The sequence below is a fragment of the Corvus kubaryi genome, unplaced genomic scaffold, assembly GCF_017639235.1.
Source record: "Corvus kubaryi isolate FWS band 111438036 unplaced genomic scaffold, C.kubaryi_AGA036_p1.0 74, whole genome shotgun sequence".
NCBI lineage: Eukaryota > Metazoa > Chordata > Aves > Passeriformes > Corvidae > Corvus > Corvus kubaryi.
In genome coordinates, this window is record NW_024582061.1 from 8,328,107 (window position 1) to 8,347,633 (window position 19,527).

General features: G+C 42.2%; 1 protein-coding gene across 2 annotated transcripts in view; it reads left to right on the plus strand.

The window, feature by feature from the left end:
* The window catches only part of CREB3L2 (cAMP responsive element binding protein 3 like 2), a 73,630-nt gene extending 55,850 nt beyond the window's left edge, over window positions 1-17,780 (plus strand). For both annotated transcript variants that reach the window (XM_042050487.1, XM_042050488.1), the window contains exons 7-12: window positions 1,128-1,186; window positions 2,310-2,378; window positions 9,344-9,443; window positions 10,356-10,482; window positions 11,164-11,389; window positions 12,185-17,780. In XM_042050487.1, coding sequence (XP_041906421.1) covers window positions 1,128-1,186; window positions 2,310-2,378; window positions 9,344-9,443; window positions 10,356-10,482; window positions 11,164-11,389; window positions 12,185-12,260 — 657 coding nt within the window. In that variant the 3' untranslated portion in view covers window positions 12,261-17,780. The remainder of the gene's footprint in view (window positions 1-1,127; window positions 1,187-2,309; window positions 2,379-9,343; window positions 9,444-10,355; window positions 10,483-11,163; window positions 11,390-12,184) is intronic.
* The last annotated feature ends 1,747 nt before the right edge of the window (window positions 17,781-19,527 follow it).

The following is a 19,527-nucleotide window of genomic DNA, read 5'->3' on the forward strand; positions in this document are numbered from 1 at the left end:
TTCTGCTGCTGGTTTTGCAGATAGAAGTGTAAATTTGTCCATACTAAATTGGAATTTGGTCTTTTAATGTGTTTTTTCAAAAATTCTTGAAGTGGTGTGCATTTCATGTACCACTTACATAGAATCAGAGTCATTTATATTGAGGAGAAATCCGGAGGTCCTTTGGTCAAAGCCCTGGCTTGGAAACCAGGATCAGCTTAGAGTAGGTTGCTCAGGGTCTTGTCCAGTCACATTTTACTGCCCCAAGGGGTGATGAGTCCTCTGTGTCTCTGGGCACCATGTTCCCATATTAGGCCACGCTTGTGGTAAAAACAAATAAATATAATCCCTAGTGTGTAATTGGAATTTCCTTTGCTGCAACTTCTATTTGATGTCTCTTGCCATTTTGCTGTGCACCTGAGAGCTCTGGCATCATCTTTGCTGCATGAGATAGTTGAAGACAGCCATAGGATTCCCTCCTTGGCCTTCTCTTCTTCAATCTGAACAAGCCCAGCTTTTTCTGCCTTTCTTGGAATGTCACGTGCTCTGCCATGCTTATTATAGCAGTAGTTTGCCTCTGGGCTTGCTTCTGTACATCCAGAGGATTTATTTCTGAGTCACGGACTGTACTGCTGTACTCAGCTGTGGTTTTGCAGTCACTGAACAGAGGGGGAAGAACTACTTCTCTGGACCTGCTACCTACAATCTCATTGATGCAGATCCAGGTTTGGTTGGCTGCTTTTCCAACAGGGGCATTGCTGACAGATGTTTGACTTGTTCATCAGGACCCCATGTCCTTGTCTGCAGAGTTGCTTTCTAACACATTCATGGGCTTTTCCTCTCCCAGATGCCACACATTGTCCTGGGATCATCTTTTAGTATTTGTCCTAGGATATTCTCTCCAGATGAATCTGATTTACTTTTTAAGGTTAGCAGGGGATGATTTTTTTCATGTGACTGAGAGGAGGAGTCTTGCTTCAGAATGTGGAAATAGATCAAGTCAGTGCTTTGCTTGCCAGGAATAAAAATGAGAACAAGACAGAAGCTTGAATCTAATAACACTGGGGCTTCTTACCAGTTTATTAATTCATCTCTGATGCTTTTGTTTTCTATGCAAATATTTGGTGTTTTTCCTCCTTTTTCCTTAGATCTCTGCCCAGGAAAGTAGAAGAAAAAAGAAAGAATACATGGACAGTCTGGAAAAAAAGTAAGCCAGCCTCCTTCCTGTTTCAAGCAGGCCAATAGCACTAGTTGTGGGACTGGGAAGGGATCCAGCTGTGGATGCTGGGATGGTTCCATGCACAGAGTGCCAGCTGCCATCTTGTGGCAGTGACTGAGAAAAGGCCCTGCTCCTGGCAGCTGCTTGTTGGGGGGTCAGGATGGTGCCTGCCTGCAGCAGGTCACTAACGTGCCAGCAAGCCCTTCACACCTTAAGTTAGGCAGGACCAGCTGTATTGGCCTTTGCCTCAGGCAGCTGTGTTGGCCTAGTGGACAGGCAGTCCAGGGAAAGATGGATCCAGAGTGAATATATTCTGTCTTCTAGTGCAGATGGAAACAGAAATAGGAAGTGGGTGAGTCAGGACTGCCTGGGAAAATAAGCAGGACTCAGGAAAATAGCATGTGACCCATCAACTCCCTTAGCAAGCAGGAGGCAAACCCCCAGTTAGTGATTTATATTCCAAATTAATCTTTCTTCCAGGAGATGAATATTCTAGTATTACTCTTATGCAATTCACCAGATGGTTCTGTTAAAACCCTTGTACCATCTTTGGTGATATCTTTGATGTCATTTCCATTTTTTTCTTGTCTCTTTATAGCTCTGTCTTGCTTCCTCAGAGTTACTCTTGTGAAATTCCACCTCATGCATACCAGATATCAAGGCTATTTCCTTTTCCCTTTTTTCTTCTTGAAGCTATTCAGGATGGTCCTGTTTGTCTTCTTAGGAGTCACATATTTTACTTGGACCTCTTACGTGCCGTGTTATGACAGTTTTCTTTAGTTTGGGGATTTCCAGGGACAGTGTGGAAATGGGTAGTATCTTGGGACAGTCTTGAGCACAGTCTTTGGTCTCCTGGCTTATTAGCCCTCATAAACTTGAAATTTGAGGATCTGATTTCAGAAGCATGGCATTTGCCAGGCAACTAATGCAACTTTGGCTATGTGTTTCACACTATGAAGAGTGATTAAATGTTATGACTGAAGTTCATTGGTGTAATGTTTCTTTAAATTTAGGCAAGATCATAGAGCTCTCAGTGAAAGCAAGTTTGCCTTGTTTTACAATCACTTGAATAAATAACTGATGTTTTTATATTTCTTTCTGCTGTCTCCAGAGTTGAGACCTGCTCAAATGAAAACAGTGAGCTGCGTAAGAAGGTTGAAGTCCTGGAGAACACTAACAGGTAAGGTATGGAGATCACCAAACAAAACTGTAGCAGGATATTACAGTGAAAAGTGGAAATAAGGAGGTTAAGAGATCAACTGAAATATGAACAATGGCTGTGTCTGATGGGCTTCATGTCAGAGAAAGATGTGGAACGCCTGACTGCAGTGGGTTGTAAAACATGGAGGTTTTGATGGCATGTCTTAAACTCTCTCCCTAGCCTGTGGTGTGCTTGAGAAACCTTTTAGCACTCTTCTCTGAGTTCTTCCACTACCCAAGGGAAAGTAATTAGAAATACAAAACAAACAAAAAACTACAGTCCAGCTCTCCCAGTCTGTCTTTAGTGAAATTTTGCCAGGAGGCTTTAACCTGGGACATGACGCTTCCAGAAATTACAGTGCTAAAACTCAAGTCATTATTAGTTCCTTCTGCACTACTAGATGTCATTGCAATTACTGTTCACCCTTCTAACCATCTCACACCCCAGAATTTCCTTCATTTGGAAGGAAAATCACCTTCTTGTTGCTTCATTTCTGAGGAAATGGGTGACTCAGTGGTGGCTTTTTCAAAGGACACATGGCAGAAGATGTTGAATAGCTAAGCTTTTAATTGGGTGTTAGCTGAGAGTGCAGTGTCAGTCCTGGCTTTTGCTCAGTGTGGCAAATTCCAGTGAGTAGGTACTAGATGAGCCCACTCTTAGCACTTTCCAGCTAGAGGCATTTGTAGTGATGGTGGAATATTACCATGGAACATGATGGTGACACTGAAGTGTGGGAGGAAGCTGGGTTTTGAAGATAAGACCCACAATCATGGAAAATGGCCCTGGAGCTGATCTGGCAGCTAGTGTATTGCTAATTGAGTGGCATGTGTTGTTTCTGATCTCTGGATCCAGTCTCTGATTTCATGAAGCCAGACCCTGTAGCACTGTGACTTGCTGGAGAGTGTCTCCCACACACTGCTCATGCATAAAGACATCTGCTGCTTTCTTGAAGAGAGCCAAGCCATTTCTGTGCCTCTTATGTCGTCCTCCAGGGTTTGACATAAAAGAACCAGGAATTATTCTGTAGGTGTGTAGTAGGGATGTCTCACCCAGAATCTGTCCCAGAAGGTACTGAAGCCAACTTCTCTTAAGAAAAGGTGCAGCTGTAGATTATCCACTTGGGGACAACATGTTGTCAACCCTGGAATTTTTCTCCCCACTTAAGATAAATTTGGCCAGCTGTTTTCACCTCTGAGCTGTTGAGGATGCACTCATGAGAACCAGCTATGTTGGTATTGTCCATTCTTTCAGAAAGGACCTTTAGCATCTTATCTATTATTTGATTATCTTAATTCTTTCATGCTAAATGCTCTAAAAACTTTTAAGTAAGTGATATTATCTCCAAATCCTTCATACTTTGGCCATGCGGGATGAGTTGCATTGTTTCCTTCCCACTGCCGTAGCATTGATATTGATCTGCGATCTCTTGCAGAGAAGCAGATGTTCATCCTTCTGCACAAAAATTCTTGTAATTCATGGCAATGCTGTTTTGGCTATTTACATATCAACTGAGTCTAAAATGTGCTAAGGCTTACATATGAAATACTGAGGAAATTTGTTAAAGTGCCTGCTTTCATCAAACCTCAGTTTTGTAACATACCATATTATGAGGCTTTCACCTTAACTCCAAAAAGCCACTTTTCCTATTTACTGTCTCATTCAGAGAATGGTTCCAGGCCCTGGTTTAATGTACATTATCCACATCCTACAGTGAATTCAAAATGTCTTATTTCCTCACTGGTATTTTCACAGAACCTTGGCATGATGTCCAGAAACTGTTCGTGTTTCAGAACTTGTCCTCACAGCATCCTATAGCTGGAACTTCCATCTCCTACATACAGTCAGGAATCAAAATTCGGAGCAGTGGTGGTCAAAATTATTTAGAGTCAGTTTGGTGTGTCAGATGCCCAAATTTATATATTTAGGACTTTATTTCTCGAAGTACCTAGCACAGTTATGCAGACATGTATCTTATTTATTATGCCCAAAGCAGTGCCCTAGTTCACTTTAGTTGTAACTTTGAGTTCATTTCAGTAAAAAATGAAGATATTATTGAATATATTATCTAAAAGTAGATCTACAAACATCAGAGCTGTTCTTCCATTGTGAATGATTGTAAGAGTGGAAGAAAGATAACAGGAAAATAAGAGCTATGATTGCATATTAAAATGATGCATTCAAGTGTAGATGAAGACAAAGTTGGATTTTTACCTTGTTGAAAAACTGGGCTATAGCTGCTTACCTGAAAGTTCATGAACATGTATTGCTGTCAGTCAATATCATGTTTATTCTCAATCTAGCTGGATTGAGAGGAACTGAAGGGCAATTTCCAAAACATACAACTATTGAGCAGCAGTTTCCTTTCAGTATGTGCAATTAGATTTTAAGAGCATGCTATTCTATATATAGAAAACATTTGCATTGATAGATACCTTAGACTTAAGGGAAATCCTGCTTGCATTTCAAAATCTGGCTCCAAACCATGGAAATGCTAGAATTTTTTTCTGATAAAAGTGTTCCTTCATTACTCTCAAGAACATTAAAAAAGTTAGAAGAATCTTCGTTGAAAGCCAGCCTTAGCCTAAAAATCTGGGTCCGAAAAGATGTAATGTCAAAGGTGCAAGTGTGGTTAAAAAAATTGCATCCAGGAACATTTCCTTTGGCATTCACACATCTTAAAAGACAAGGCAGGATCAAGATGCCGGAATCTTTAATTCTCATTACTTTGAGTGGGTGAGTGCAGCATTTTTGTTAGCTTTAGTATTAGAACACTAGCATATGTTACCTCTCCTAATTTGTGTGACTCAATCCCTTAGAAGAAACCTGTCCAAGTTCCTTCCTAGGCAGTTTTCTCAAAACTTAGGAAGCATGTTATGACATGCATATCTGTTCTGCCTTACAGCCACAAGTGAGCCATTGGTTTGAGTAGCATCTAAACATGTGGGACACTGCTCGCTTAGAAAGCAGAGGGTGTGAGAAGAAGCTGGCACTGGGTAGTGAACTGAGTTGTCCCAGTCACCAGCAAGGCTTGATCCACTCACATTTTGGCATGGAGACCAAAGGCAGAAATTTCCAGTGATCCAGAGGGTTGCAAAACATTCTCTGACACCAGCGTTGTTTAGCTGGGAGCCGGGTCTGTTTGGACTTAAAGACAATTTTGAATCATCTGGTGCTGGATATGATGTGTTGAAAAGTGCTCTTGCTTCTCACTTCTGTTGAGTCTGTATTTGTAAGTATATTGATGATCCCTTTTCCTGGAGAAATGATAGACATAGTGCGTGTGTGGTTGAGAGTGTCACACATGGACAATGCATGCAAGTGGCTGCCAGAGTTGCTCCCATGGAGTAACAAGTAGCCAGCTGTGTAGATCTGCAATAACAAGCACCTTAAAGGCAGCACTTCGTAAATAAAAGTGGTATATTCTTCCATTTCTCCAACTCGCAGTCGTCTAAAGATCAAGTTGCACATCAATTTGACCCACCAAGGGTTTATCAGCACCAAAGCTGCCAGACTTCACTGATTTGCTTGGCTGGTTTTTTTATTTGAGACTGGTAAAGTAATTTTACCAAATCATTTTCAAGGAGTAAAGGATCTAGGTTTAAGCTGCAGTGAGGTATCTTGCACTTAAATTCAGGCCACCCTTACAATATTTGACAAAGCTTGGCAGCCCTGGAATAAATCCTTGCTTTCAGAGCAGCAGGACATTGGCTTTCCTGCTGAAACATCTTTTATGAAAAATTGATGGAGATTTTCTTTGTAATTCAAATGACGAAAAATATGGATTTAAGTGGTCTTTTACTTAAAACCTTACTTTGGAATTTGTCCTCTTTCCTACAAATGGGACAGGCAGAGAAGGAATCTGTGTAGAGTTAAAAGACAGAATGATTTTTCTCTCTCCTCATCAGAATTAGGTTTTGTTCCTCACAGAATGGGAACAATTCTCTAAAAACTTTTGATTAAGACAAAGTGTTTGGTGTCCCCTAGAAGATGTCTTGTTTGTTTGTTTTTTTGTTTGTTTGAATCGATGTTGGATTTTAAACAGAAGTATTGACTCGAGGAAGTCTCCCAGGTGGTTCTGTAGTGAAACTTCTCTCCTTAATCAAAGTATCACTGGGAGCAGAGGGGAAGCCTTGACTTGGTCCATACTTTGGTAGTGAAGAGGCCTCTTCTGAAGATGAATATATGTGAATATGCACCAAAAGACATCACAGGCAGACCAAGGTTGCTGGCAGTAAGTGAAGGAAGTGCAGGAGTCTTCAGTCGCTTTACAGCTTTCCTATGAGGTGCTTCCATTGGCAGGGAAAAGCGTGAAAGCACGGTCACACCTCCTATGGAGGTGACCCTCTAATTGAATATCCCTGGGAAATGTGTCAGACACAGTGAAAATAATCCCTGTGGGCGCAAACCCCCTTAGCATGCTGTCTTGGGATAGCATTTTCTCCTGTTAGGACTTAGCCATAGGCAGTGTATTCCACTAAAAGCATTTGTGGCCTTTCTACTGCTATTTAGAGGGAGCATCGTATTTTAGGAAAGTCCTTGTTCTGCTGGGCATAGATTTTGCCTCTCATGGTCCAGATCATCCATGCAGCTGTCCAGTCACAAGCTTTTGCATGGGAATCTTTTGACCTCAGAATCCAGATTTCCACCATTCCAGATTCAAATAGAGAATAAAAGCACCAAGGAGTGTCCCATTTTGGATGTGGCAGGATAAACTGATGTCATCTCTGATTGAACTTGTTTCTTGCTCTTCCCTTGGTTCTTGCTCACAGTTTGCAAATGCACCTGTATCCTGTCAGCTCCAAACACTGAGTCCTTGTCTGTTGAGAAGAAAACAGTAGCTCTGCTCAAACAGATAAATGACTTGGGGAAGAAAGACATTTTAAGTGAAAATAGTTGGTAAATAAGGTGGAGGATGTGTATTGGAGACCTCAGAATACCTGCCTAATTATACTTTCCAAAGAGACTGTTTTGTAATCAGCTCTCTGGGCCCACTCTGCCCAACAGGTTTTTTAAATCGAGCATAAAAAGGCAGAGATGAGCAAAATGAGGAGAATTGCCTCTTCTCTGTTGATTTCCTCACCAGCCATTAGCTGTTTTCTCACTGACGCCTCCACAAAAAGTGGCAAGAATGATCAGCATTTCAAGGCTGCTGCTGCTGCTGCCAGCCCCCGAGCTGAGGAGGATGAGAGCTCCTTCCTCCTCACTCTGCAGAGCTGTTCTGTGTCGAGCCCAATGAGTCAGGCCCAAAAAAGGGGGAAAGATTTAGTCTTCCAAAATAGCACTGAAAGTGAAAGTTCAGGGTTAAAAAGGCATTGCTGTCTAACACAGCTGGTGGCACGGGGTGGGAATACTGCGTGCAACGTGTTGTGTGCCAGGAAATGATGTGCACAAGTCTGGTGAACCCCGTGCCATGCAGTGGATGTGAGGAGGAACTGGGGAGAGATGCCAAAGGGAGCAGGGAATTAGGACGGTCTCATTTATGTGATGGACACTGTTTGTATCTCTCAATTTGCCTGTGGTCTCTGTAATACTGAATAAAGGATTGAATCGGGCATGTCGCTCTCCTTTTTTAAATACTGGGCTGCAGAATAAGCCATGCTCTCAAGAGCATGCAAGACATCCTTTCTTAATAAGTTAAGAAGGATCTGCTGGCCCAGATAAATCTGTGCTGTGAGAATGCCTTGTGCTCGTTTCAGAATGTATTCCTGAAGTCCTTGAATTCATTAAACCCTAATTAGCGATGAGCATTGGTGATTTAAAAAATCTATGAAAATAGGCAGACCAGTGTATATTGAGCTGTGAAGGCACCTCTGGGTCTGTCCTACAATTAGCTTTTAGCCAGTTTGGTCTTAAAATACTACTTCTATTTTCTCTGACATCCTGACCTTGCCTCTTGCTTTAGCTTTTGACGTAACAGCCTCCAAAACTGTTGTCTGGAGTTTCTGTGGGGTATCCTCCAGAGTAGGTTGTGAAACTTACAGAAGTGAAAAGTAAACTTGGAAACAAACAGCAAATTTGACATCTTGATATAAAGTTATACTATATTTGTGTTAAGGACAGGCATTTGGGTTGCTCCTTGATTGTTAAGAAAACTGCTGTGAAAACCCTGTATCAATCATACTTTGAGATCATTTCCCATTTAAATTACTTGTATTCTGACTGTAGTAATTGATGCTACAGCAGAAAAAGAAAAAAAACCAGAAAGGCTCTGCTGGTCTGGGACTGTTGACTCCATCCATATGGGAATTGTCATTATGGTTGGGACCTCTGAAAGACACAATCAGAGTATCCACTTGCAGCATCTGCAATTTTTGTCAACTCTGCAGTTTAACAAATAGCAATAAAGTGTTTTATTTAATAAATGAATGTGAGAAATGAGGTCTGTGCCTATGTCTGGTTTTAAGACATTCTCTTTAGAAGTCATTCAGCATGTGTTCTAAACCACTGAACAGCAGGTTTTTGGAAAAAAGGAGGTAGTCCTATACCTTGATAACCAATGAGAGCAGTTATAAACTCAATTCTGCATCTTTAAAAATAATGGCAAAATTCCTGCTGAATTCATGACACAGAGTCAGGGTATATATGCAACTGGTCTCTTGCATGTAGAGCAGTTTCAGTTGTTAATGTGCCATTTCTTATAGAAACACTGAAAATACAGTTTTTATTTATAAGAACTTACTGAAAATACTAAAGAAATAATTGTTCAGGGACATCAGCTGAGGGAAATGCAAAAGATCTTTTTGAAAGTTCCAGTGCTAATACATGTAAAAACTTCATAAAATTAAAAACATTCCTTGCTAGTGATTTCAAGGAGAAGACTTTAACCATTTCTACCTTATCCTAAATGCTGTATTATTTCCATGTGTGGAATTTGAAACAAAAAGCTATTTAACCAACAAGCAGGTCAGTGTGTGTGATGCTTGTCTGTTGTCTTTGCTTTCCAGAACACTTCTGCAGCAGTTGCAGAGACTCCAAGCCATGGTTGCTGGCAAAGTGTCCCGCTCGTGTAAGGCAGCTAGCACACAAACAGGGACCTGTCTTATGGTGAGTGTCCCTAAAGCTGGGAGCTGTAAGGGAATGAGAATCTCTTTCCACTCCTCAAAGGCACATCTCTTGTTCTGCAAAGCCTCTCAATGGCAAATTTGCAGCCTGGGGAACTCCTTTTTCGTGATTTGACAATTTTGAGGGAGGTGAGACTTGTGACTGATGGAGATTAATGATTGTGCGAAGGTACTAAGTTCTGAAGGAGACTGGGCCTGTGCCTTTGGTTGGGTGCTGCAGTGATGAAAGAAGGAGCAGTGCTCCTCCAAGTAACCCAGTTTATAATTTCCTGCAGTATTATATGTGGGAAATGGTGTTTAGGGTTGTAAAATGAAAATGAAGGGTGATCTTTGAGACTCGGTTCTTTTGATACCAATAAAAATAAACTTGCTCAAGCAAATCAAAATATGACTGAGGCTGTAAATCTACCTCTGTTCTATTTCAGTAGTAGTAAAGATAAGAAAATTAGTAGAATGAAACATTTCCTTTTCCTTCCTTACACTCATCTATCAAGTTGCCTTTATACCTAAAGTGCTGCAAATTGATGGAAATCATTTACAAGGCCTAAGATGTTCTCCCAGTCTAGCCTCACTGTCACTTGGAAGCAAGACTGGGGCCAGCAGCAGAAGTGACCTTGGAACTTCTCAGCAGTATCTGTAAAGCACACATGGCAGCTTTATCTGCTTTTCAACTTTGTGAGTAAATAAGGCAGCTGGTCAGAATGGTGCAGACATTGAAAATGAAACCAGCATTGAGATGTGCCCTTTAGAACACTGAATTGTTATTGTATAGGTGCCTTTTCTAGGTGTGTAGTGATGAGAATGGCCTCAAATGATTTGTTTTGATAAAGTAGCAGTTCTCATGTGCGCATGTGGGTCAAGTGCACTTACTTCTCCTGCATCCTCCCTTTGCCAGATGGTGGTGCTGTGCTTTGCAGTAGTTTTTGGCAGCTTCTCTCAGAGCTATGGGCCATATCCTTCTGCTACAAAGATGGTGTTGCCCAGGCAGCATTCCTCACCAGAGTCCTACACAGATTCCATTGGTAAGTGACAGCTGTTCCAGTCTTGCTCTTTACTTGGTTGTACTTAAGCACTTGTTTTCCACCCCCATTCCTAACCCCCTTCTCAAGCACCTATTGCTTTTCTGCTCCTTAAATGGCCATTTTTTTATATAAACCCATGTTTTTCTAAGAAGGATAGTTTGGCAAACTATGCTGATGGCAGCAGTCTTCATAAAAATGAGCAAAACCTTTTCCCCACTAGCATCCTTGGTACTTCTGTTTAAAGAATTTTTGCCTCTGTTTGTGGAACTAAAGATAGTGGTCTGTGAAAAGTAGCAGGGTTTCTACTCAGTAGCAAATGTTCATACTGTTAAAATGCACAAATTATTTCAGTTGATGTTTTCTTTGCCACTGTTACCAAAGAGTCCAAGGACTGAGTGGGAAATTGTTAGTATTACATAACTATAGTGAACCAATATATTATCAAAGTTATTATTTAATTTTGTTCTTGTTTTGTGAATAATTTAGAGCTTTTTGATCCCTACCTGGAGCATTCCTGTGGTTTCTTTCTTCAGCTATAAAATTGCCAGTTAATCACTGTGAAAAAGAAAGGTCTTTGCTGCTTTGGCTCTGCTCTAACAGTTTCCATTTCCTGAAATGACCAGGGCTGTTCTCTGGGCTCTCTGTTGCTCATCTCATTTTGCCTTCTGTCTTTGTATGCAGTGAGGTCAAGGAGTCTACTAATTTATGAAGAGCCTCACCAGCTGGAGGAGCCATCAAGCCCGATCTCCTTTGCAGATCGCAATGACAGGCAAACAGACACCTCCAAGTTCACAGCACTGTCCCTGGAAGCTGTGTCAGGGACGCAGCAGGATGATATAATGCAATTCACAATAGCCAACGAGACCAGGCTAGAGAAATCAGTGCTGCTGGGCCTGCAGCAGCACAGGTGAGTGCAGGGTGGGCTGCTTGGGACACAGGTGTTCTGTCACTGTTGTTCATGCCTGAAGGCCGGAGGTTAGACTAGCAGCTCAACTATGCTGGGCACCACGAAGCATGAAGTAAGAGTTTGGTTTTTATCTGGAGAGTCTACAAAGTCACTGTTGCTCTGGAGAAGTAGTTACAGCAGAACTGCAGTAATACAGCTACCAAACTCAGTACTTCTGCCAGAAACCTAACCCCTGTAAGCCTGTTAGTTGGGCCTACCCACTTCTTTAAAGCACTTACTTGTGTGCTTCCCAAAGGAACAAGCTTTTGCCAGTTGTATGGAGTGTGAGGTTGTGACTCACTGGGCTTTCTATGAGGTATGGGCGTGAAGAGCTGGAGTTTCTCACAGCAGTCGTCTTACTAAAACATTACTGCAGAAAGTTTGCAGGACTCAGTCTCAAGAGACAGACATATAAAATTACCTGAGTACTTAAGTTCCTACACTGAGTTCCCTCACTTTCAGCATAAATGTAAGGGTTTTTTTGTTGTTGTTGTTTTATTTTTTTTAGCATAAATGTAAGTTTTGCAGGCCTCTGAAAAGAGAGCGATTCACTGGTTTAAATACGTGTGCTTCTTTCTGCTGCACCTTTGCTTGCCTAGAATCAGAGAGATGACTAATTCAGTATGTTACCAGACTCAACTGACTGACAAATACCTGGTAAATACTGAATGGCTCTTTAGCATTAGCCAATTCAAGCAGGATATGTACTTTTAAAAATTACTATTAGCATTAACCTTTTGTTGTTTTGTTCCCTAGAGTCAACTCCGAACTAGAAGGAAATGAAACACTGAAGATAATTGAAATAGATAGAAGAGTCAATGCCACCTCTTAAAAATAAAAAAAGGCCTTTTTTCTTGACTTCCCTCTTTCCCACATATTTTCAACCAAAGTTCCCCTGACTTGTCATCCTCAGTGAACCAAAGTACAAAAGAGAGGGAGTTCAACTTCTGCATTGACTGGTGAGGCTGTGACTACAGATGGGATCTCTTGTCTTTGTAACTCCCTTCCTCACGTCGCACACAGTCCCTGTCTCTGCTTTTATCCCTTTCCTGTCTAATACTGCAAGGGCAGGATTGAATTATGGTAACAGATGATGCCAGCAGTGTGCCAGTGACTGGTGGGTGTGTGTGTCTGTACATGCACACAGCTTGATCTGAGCACAAAGACATTCTGGAGAAGGGTGAATTGTGCAAAACCAATGGGAGCATGTGGGTGATAGGTTTCTTGGAAGAAGGTAATTGGGAGAGAGAGGAGGTGCAGCATGATGGTGCTTAGGGTCTCACCACAGCTCTGCCTACTGGTCTACAGCACTTGAGCCTTTTGGGGGGATAGAGGCACGTGTGCAGCCTGCTTCTGAAGGGACAGGAAAAGACCCTGACACTGCTGCGTTCAGAGCACAGGCAGGAGAGGGCTAGTCCATGATGCTGCTGAATTGTCCTCCCCTGGCTCTTTCTCTTCTCCCCTCCAGCCTCTTCATCACTTAGCGGGGTAGGTTTCTCTGTGCATTGAAAGCAGTCCTGGTAGGCTTCCCTGCTTCCACCCTTGAGAAATTAAGCGAAGATCAGTCACTGTCTTATCACACTTTGTGTGGGAGAATTACACTAGTTCAACTAAATCTGTTTAGAAAGCAGGTTTTGTTACATTTATACAATATTTTAGACGGATGCCCTTTAGTCTGCTTAAGGCTAATCTGTTTAGCTTAAATCAGTTCCTTCCCCAAACTTAATCAATGTAAGGCTTAAACCAGAAGTGCCTCCTGAGAGGACCATATGGATTTAATTTATTGGCTTCTAGGTGGCTGATGAAATTTCTTGTTTAGACCCAGTCTCAGATTGTCTTGTGTTTTGTTTTCCCTTCCTTGCCATCTTCCTGTTACTGTTGTAAATAGTATTTATTAGCTTTGAAAAATTCTGTTCAGGCAGTTGCAATGAAGACAACTGAGCTTTCCTAACACTGCAAGTGAGCTGGGCAGACTCTGAAATCGGACACACAAAGATCACTGAACACCCATTTCCTCCCCTTAAGCTTGAATTGTCCTTATATAAAGCCATGTGTCTTATTTTCCTCTTACCTCCTTTTCCAGAGATGTGATCTGAGACCAACTGCTTTGGGTACAGATAGGCACGGTTCATGCCTAGAGGTGGTGGATACTGTATTAACTGTATGGCAAGGCAGCCTCTAGTCTGAGGAGCTGATTTTGTAGGCAGGAGACCTGTTGAAAGACGAATGAGATGAGCACATGGGGAGGTGAACGGACTGGCCCAGGCTCAGTGGGAAAGCCAAGAGCAGCAGTCAGGTCTGATCCCGGTCCAGTACTCTTCTCCATGCTTTGTTTTCTCCTTGTCCCACATCGTTACTGTCTTCAAGCGTCCTCTCTCTCAGTACCCTGGTCATGCCTTTGCCTGAGCTGTGCTTCTTGCAATTTGTCCTTGCAGGGGCATGGTTGAACTCAGTCCAGAATGTGAGCAGGGTTTTATCTGGTTCCTACAGAAGGGCACTCGTGCTCCATTGAGGATGGATTTAATGTGAAAATCCTAATTCAGCAGGCTAGCATAGCTACTTTACAGTTTACCAGAAAAAGTCAATTTAAAAAAAAGTGATTTGAAGCTCTTTTTTTCTTTTACTTTTTTCCTATTGATAAATAAGGGAAAAACTAACCTAGCCTTACAAATAATTTTTTACTATGTACAGTAGATATTTCCTGCAACTATTCTATTTTGTAAAATATTGTATTTGTATTTTATTACAGCAGCTGTCACACCAGCTCCTTTCTTGTTCTCCATTCTCCTTAGACTTTCTTCCTTTGGCATCCTATTTGCCACCCTCAGGCCTGACTCAAAATTCAGCGAAATGAATGGAAGGAATTTGGTGAACTGGAGGGGACTGTGGATCAGTCCCCTCTGTGCCATTTTAAGTAGGTGTTTCACATCTGCGACAGTGAAACAAGTGCCTGACTCCATGAGCTAGTACTGAGTTCTGGTGTACAGATGTGCTTTTCTAGGTAATGCCCTATTTGTCTATGCAAGTGCCTTAATATTTTACCTGAGGTGACCATGAGAGGAGAAATGCTGTTGTAGTCTATTTTGCAAGAGTTCCCTTCTTGGCGTGGGTCAGTCTCCGCCATAAAGTCTGTTTCTCTTCACAGTGATCCTGCTGGGTTCTCTGAATCATTCCAGTATCCATTAACAACTTTTGTGTTTGGTTTTTTTTTAAGTGGTGTAAGGCTTCACAGTGATCACTGGTGAGTGCCACAAGGGATGGCTGCATTGCTCAGCCACTTGAGGTCAGCAAAGTAACAGGAGAAAGCTGGGGTTGACCCCGACTGATCAGCATAAGTGGGCAAGGTCATAGTTTAGAAAATTCTTTAAACGGTCTTTTTTTTTCCAGAACCCCCTTGCTTTGCTCTGAGGGCAACCCAGTGGTTAAATGTTTTGCAAAAGGGGGCCCAGGGTGTGAAGCACACCACCACTTACCAGTCTTGCAGTTTGCACTGTGCAGCCTGAGCTCCTGCCCATTGACAGCTAAATGGATCACCTCCCACTTCAGATACAGCTGGCTAACTTCACTGCGTGAAAACCAAAGTGGAATTATTTCTCAGTTCTTAAAACATAGATGATTTTGCACAACCAAAATGGCTCCTCCTCTCTGAAACCTACTGCACTCGCCACCATTAAAACTTTGCCCTTTTTTGTGTTTAATTTGGGCATGTTGGTTCAAATCTGGTTGGAAGATAATCATGTTTTCATCCTGAGCATTTTAAACTACCCATGGTCTGGGTCAGGCCTCTGTACTAGTTCATCCAAGCCAGTATGGCCATACTGATTTCTTGTAAGTGTTTGATAATCTATTGCTATAACCTGAATTTGTGTAATCCTGTAAGTTATTTTTAGGTACTCCTTTAGGGAATCTCTTGACCTAGCACACACATTGCTTGGGGATTTATTGTATTACATGTTACTTTATAATAAGGAAAAGCTTTGCTTCACTTTGATATGTTTGTGATCATTTTTCTTCAGGGGCCTTAATGGAACAGGTTTCTCTGCTAGGGGCCAAGGAATCCCCTGTCATCACCTACTCACAGGCTGTTGTGTGGCAAGGGCCCCACAATCTCCAGAGGGAGTTTGTGCCCGTGTTTTGTACCTAGCAGGGGATGAAGGAGGCAGCACAGGTGCCAGCCTCAGCATCCAGGGATGACCTCAGTGGGAGTGTTGGTGCACTGCAGACCATGTGGAGAGGCAGCTTCTGTGCTCTGAGTTAAGGGCATAGGGCAGGAGTAGTAAGGCATATTCAGGGAGGATGCCAGTAAGTGCTTTTAGTTAGTTCAGCTCTATTACTTGAAGCCTTAGCCTTCTGCCGGTGTGCTTTTTCTGGTGATCAGTGGCTTGGTGCTGTAGAATCGGGTGTGTATGGACAGGATAAGCAAAGGCTTTATGTGCTACATAACTTCCATTTCCAGTAGAGGACTTCAGTGATAAACTTAAGATTCCTCAGCTGTAAGGTTATGTTGCTCATCAGCACAATTTTATACACACTAGTAAACTTACCTTTTGGCCTATAGGTTTAAAGCATCTAGATCTGTTGGGTCTTTGCTTCTAGGGAGATAAGCTATTAAGGAATGTAGGGCATTATTTTATATATATGTATATTTAAAAAGTCTGAAGCACAGGGCATGTGATGTTTCTAGCCTTGTTACCAGTGTGTAGATAATGTTGGGGCTTTTCCCCCCAGGCTGTTTATAGTTCTTTGCTGCACTTCTTTCATTTCGTTTGTACCATTCAATATTTTTCAGCAGCACAGACTAATGGATTAGGCTGAGGTTCTTAGGCCAGATCCCAGCTGATATAACCAGCATAGTTCTCACACACTGCTCTCGGAGGCTGCAGGTCTGATTTGTACTGACAGGGGACCTCTTCCTCCACGTCTCTCTGTGTAACAGTATATCTCAATGTGTTCTTGATTTTTCTAACATAGACCAAAAATTAATCTAAAAACTTTTTTCCCTGCTAAAGAAACCAACCCACTTCTCCACTCCCATCCCCCCAGACTATCAGTAGTGAATTCTGTCTAGACGCTTTTAGAATGTAGGTCAAGTAAGTGAATGATGCTAATTGCTACGTTGGGAGGGATTTCCACTGAGTATTTGGGCTCTAGATTCTAGCTAATGCCAAGAGGCCATTGTTCAAAACCCACGCAGCTAAGAACAGAGGAATATGGAGTATTTTTATACTCTTGGTGACTAAAATATTTCTTTTTCGAGTCACTAATTAAAAAGGGAACATTTTGTATTCTGAAGGTGAAATGATAGGTCAGTACTTTGTGGCTACAAAAGTTGTCCCAGCCTAAATAATAGTGCAGTGCTATGATGTGTTGCTGCTTTGCACTATCTAGTGATAAAGTTGAACAGCTTTGGGGGTTGCAAAGGGGAATCAACTGATGTATGTGTTAAGTAAGGTCTTTTCAAAGAAGATGTAAGGATTCAATCCATCTTGTAGCTTTCTCATGGCCAATAAAGTGACATTGGGCATTCAGAGAATTTGTTGAAGGTTGATCCGGATTAGTACTGCATTGCTTAGGTGATCAGCATCCATTGGAAACTCCAGGATTGAGAGGGAAGTTGCAATTTGGTTTTTTCATTTTTATGTCAGGCCTTTTTCTGCTTTACCAAGGTGTGTATATATATATATGAATCAAATTCCTGTGTAGGAGAAAGTGCATCATGCGGGAAGCTCATTCGTGATGCTGTTTGGATCTGATGCTGAATGGAGTTTGGATATTCTTTGTTAGCAGTAGTCTCTTGTCTGCCCTACAGCTGATCTCCAGATTCTTCCTCCAAGAGCTGCAACTAAAGAGGTGAGAACAGAACATGGGAAAGCTGGATTTGTAGACCTGTCTTACAGAAAGGGGGAAAGAAAGGCAGGTCAAGGGACTCCTCATATCACAGGGAAACCTTCTAGTTCTTGATTCCATAAATCAGCAGTGATAGCCTCTTTCATTAGTTACCTGCTAGGTTTAGCTTTACTCCTATTCCCCCTTGCTTTTTAATACTATGTAGTCCTGTTCATGCATACCTGACCTTTGTGTTATATTCCACTTTCCCCTCCAAACAGCAGGAAAAGTCTTTTTAAACCTTAGCAGTCCATAGTAAAGGGAGTGGAAGAGAGAGAGGGGGAAGCAGAGGCAGGTAATAAATTTTTTTTAGCAGGACTCTGCTCACATCTGACTTTACCATGACAGATTTTAATCCAGTGGTGCTGATATAATGGCATCTTGCTTTGTTCATTTGTACAGTTAGCAAGAACGAGTGTGTGTGTGAATCTGTGCACGTGTGCATGGTGAATAATCAAAAGGTATCGAAAACACAGAGTTTTCTTAATGTAATACGTGTTGCTAAATAAAGGCATCTACCTGAACACACAGGGCACTTTGGGCTTGGTGCAGCAGAAAGTCCAGGCATTTCTCTCTGAAACCTGTTCACATTCCACATCACGGAGCACTCGTAAAACTGTTGTGTGAATTGCTGTCTGAAGACTGTCCTGTGATTAACTGTCGACTGAATGTTGTTGCACTGTGTCATTTTGTGTGCATAGACTGTCTGGCCTTTCTATAGAACAGTTCTAGCTTGGTACAAAAAATAATTATTTTATATTCTGGTATCATTTTTGGTCTGTAGCATTATGGCTTTGAATTTTTTTTTTTCCTCTAGTGGTGTAAGTTAGCCTTAAAAGGTGGCCCCTGGGAACTGATAGCTCAAGGAACACAATTTGTTGAGCTGGTCTTCTGGGGTCTTCCCTGGGAGCACTGCTGCCCTGACTACCCCTTGGGCGCAGTGAAATGCCAGCCAGGGGAAGCAGTTTCCTCTCAGAGGGTGGTGCAAGTACATCCCAGTTTCCCTGAGATTCACTAGGCCTTCCAAGGGTAAATCACCTGGTGTTACTCCCCTGAAGAGAAATACATATCCAGGGCCAATTCCATTGCCTTGGACCATACAGAACAGCACCTTGTGACTAAGTCACTCTGCTGTGACACCCCTAGGGCACTTAAGCTGGTCTTTCCCTCTCCCTCTGTTCATGTGAATGCAGTATAGGTTTGTGCAAACATTTGAAACTATCTAAGATGACAGGGACAGTGATACTAGTGCAAAAGCAACCCCACAGTGATACTAGTGCAAAAGCAACTCCTTGGTAAACTTCACTGGGGCCTCTTCTGACTGCAGATATCTCTATTCTCTTGCCATGTCTATTTGACTCTGTGTCTGTGTTCAGTGGCCTGTCTATTTTTGTACAAGTGCTGTCATCTGGATGCGGTCCCACCTGATTTTCATACTGCAAACATGTCCATTGGGTGGAAAGAAATTGCTGTTTTTCCTTTTTAAATCATCTGCCTGATTCTGTGAGAGAACAGACTACCTGCTTTTGTAGCCTAAATATGTATGTAGTGAAGTATGTTATGCTTTTCATTTCTTGCAAATAAATATTTTCTGTAGAAAAAAGCAAGTATGACTTGTTTGATTTCCTGATGATCGGAAAAAATCTGGGCCCTTGGCTTTCCTGAGTGTGCCAGTGTGTGCAATGTGTCCATCTTCAACATGGCAGAACCCTGGTAATTTGGTGATAGAAAAGGAAGGTAAAAAACAATGATGTGGGGTTTTACTAAAGCTGGCTGCCCCTTCCCTTTTTGAGATTAGCAGAGAATTATATCTCAGTAATGGGTGGAAATCAGGTGCGGGCCGAGGGCATTTCATAGTGATACTGATACTCAGTGCAACTCTGTGCTACAGCCCCATTAGCAGTAAATTCTCCGTACAAGTGGGATCCAGGAAGGCTGATGCTCCAGGGGGCATTGCTTCAATCCAGTGACATCAGGGCGTGTGGGGCTGATCTGTGTGGGCCAAACAGCTCTCTGCAAGGTAAGGCCTTTCCCTGCTCTGGCTTTGCACTGGGCTTGTTTAAACTGGAGTGAACTCTTAAAAGAGCACTTTCTGCTTTGGCTTTTGGGGACTGGTCCTCTGCTGGCCTTGGCTCGTTTCCTTAGCCTGCCTCACCCCCGAGATAATTCAGGAGCTTTCTCCAGCAATTAAGAAGCTGTTCTGCCTGTGTGAG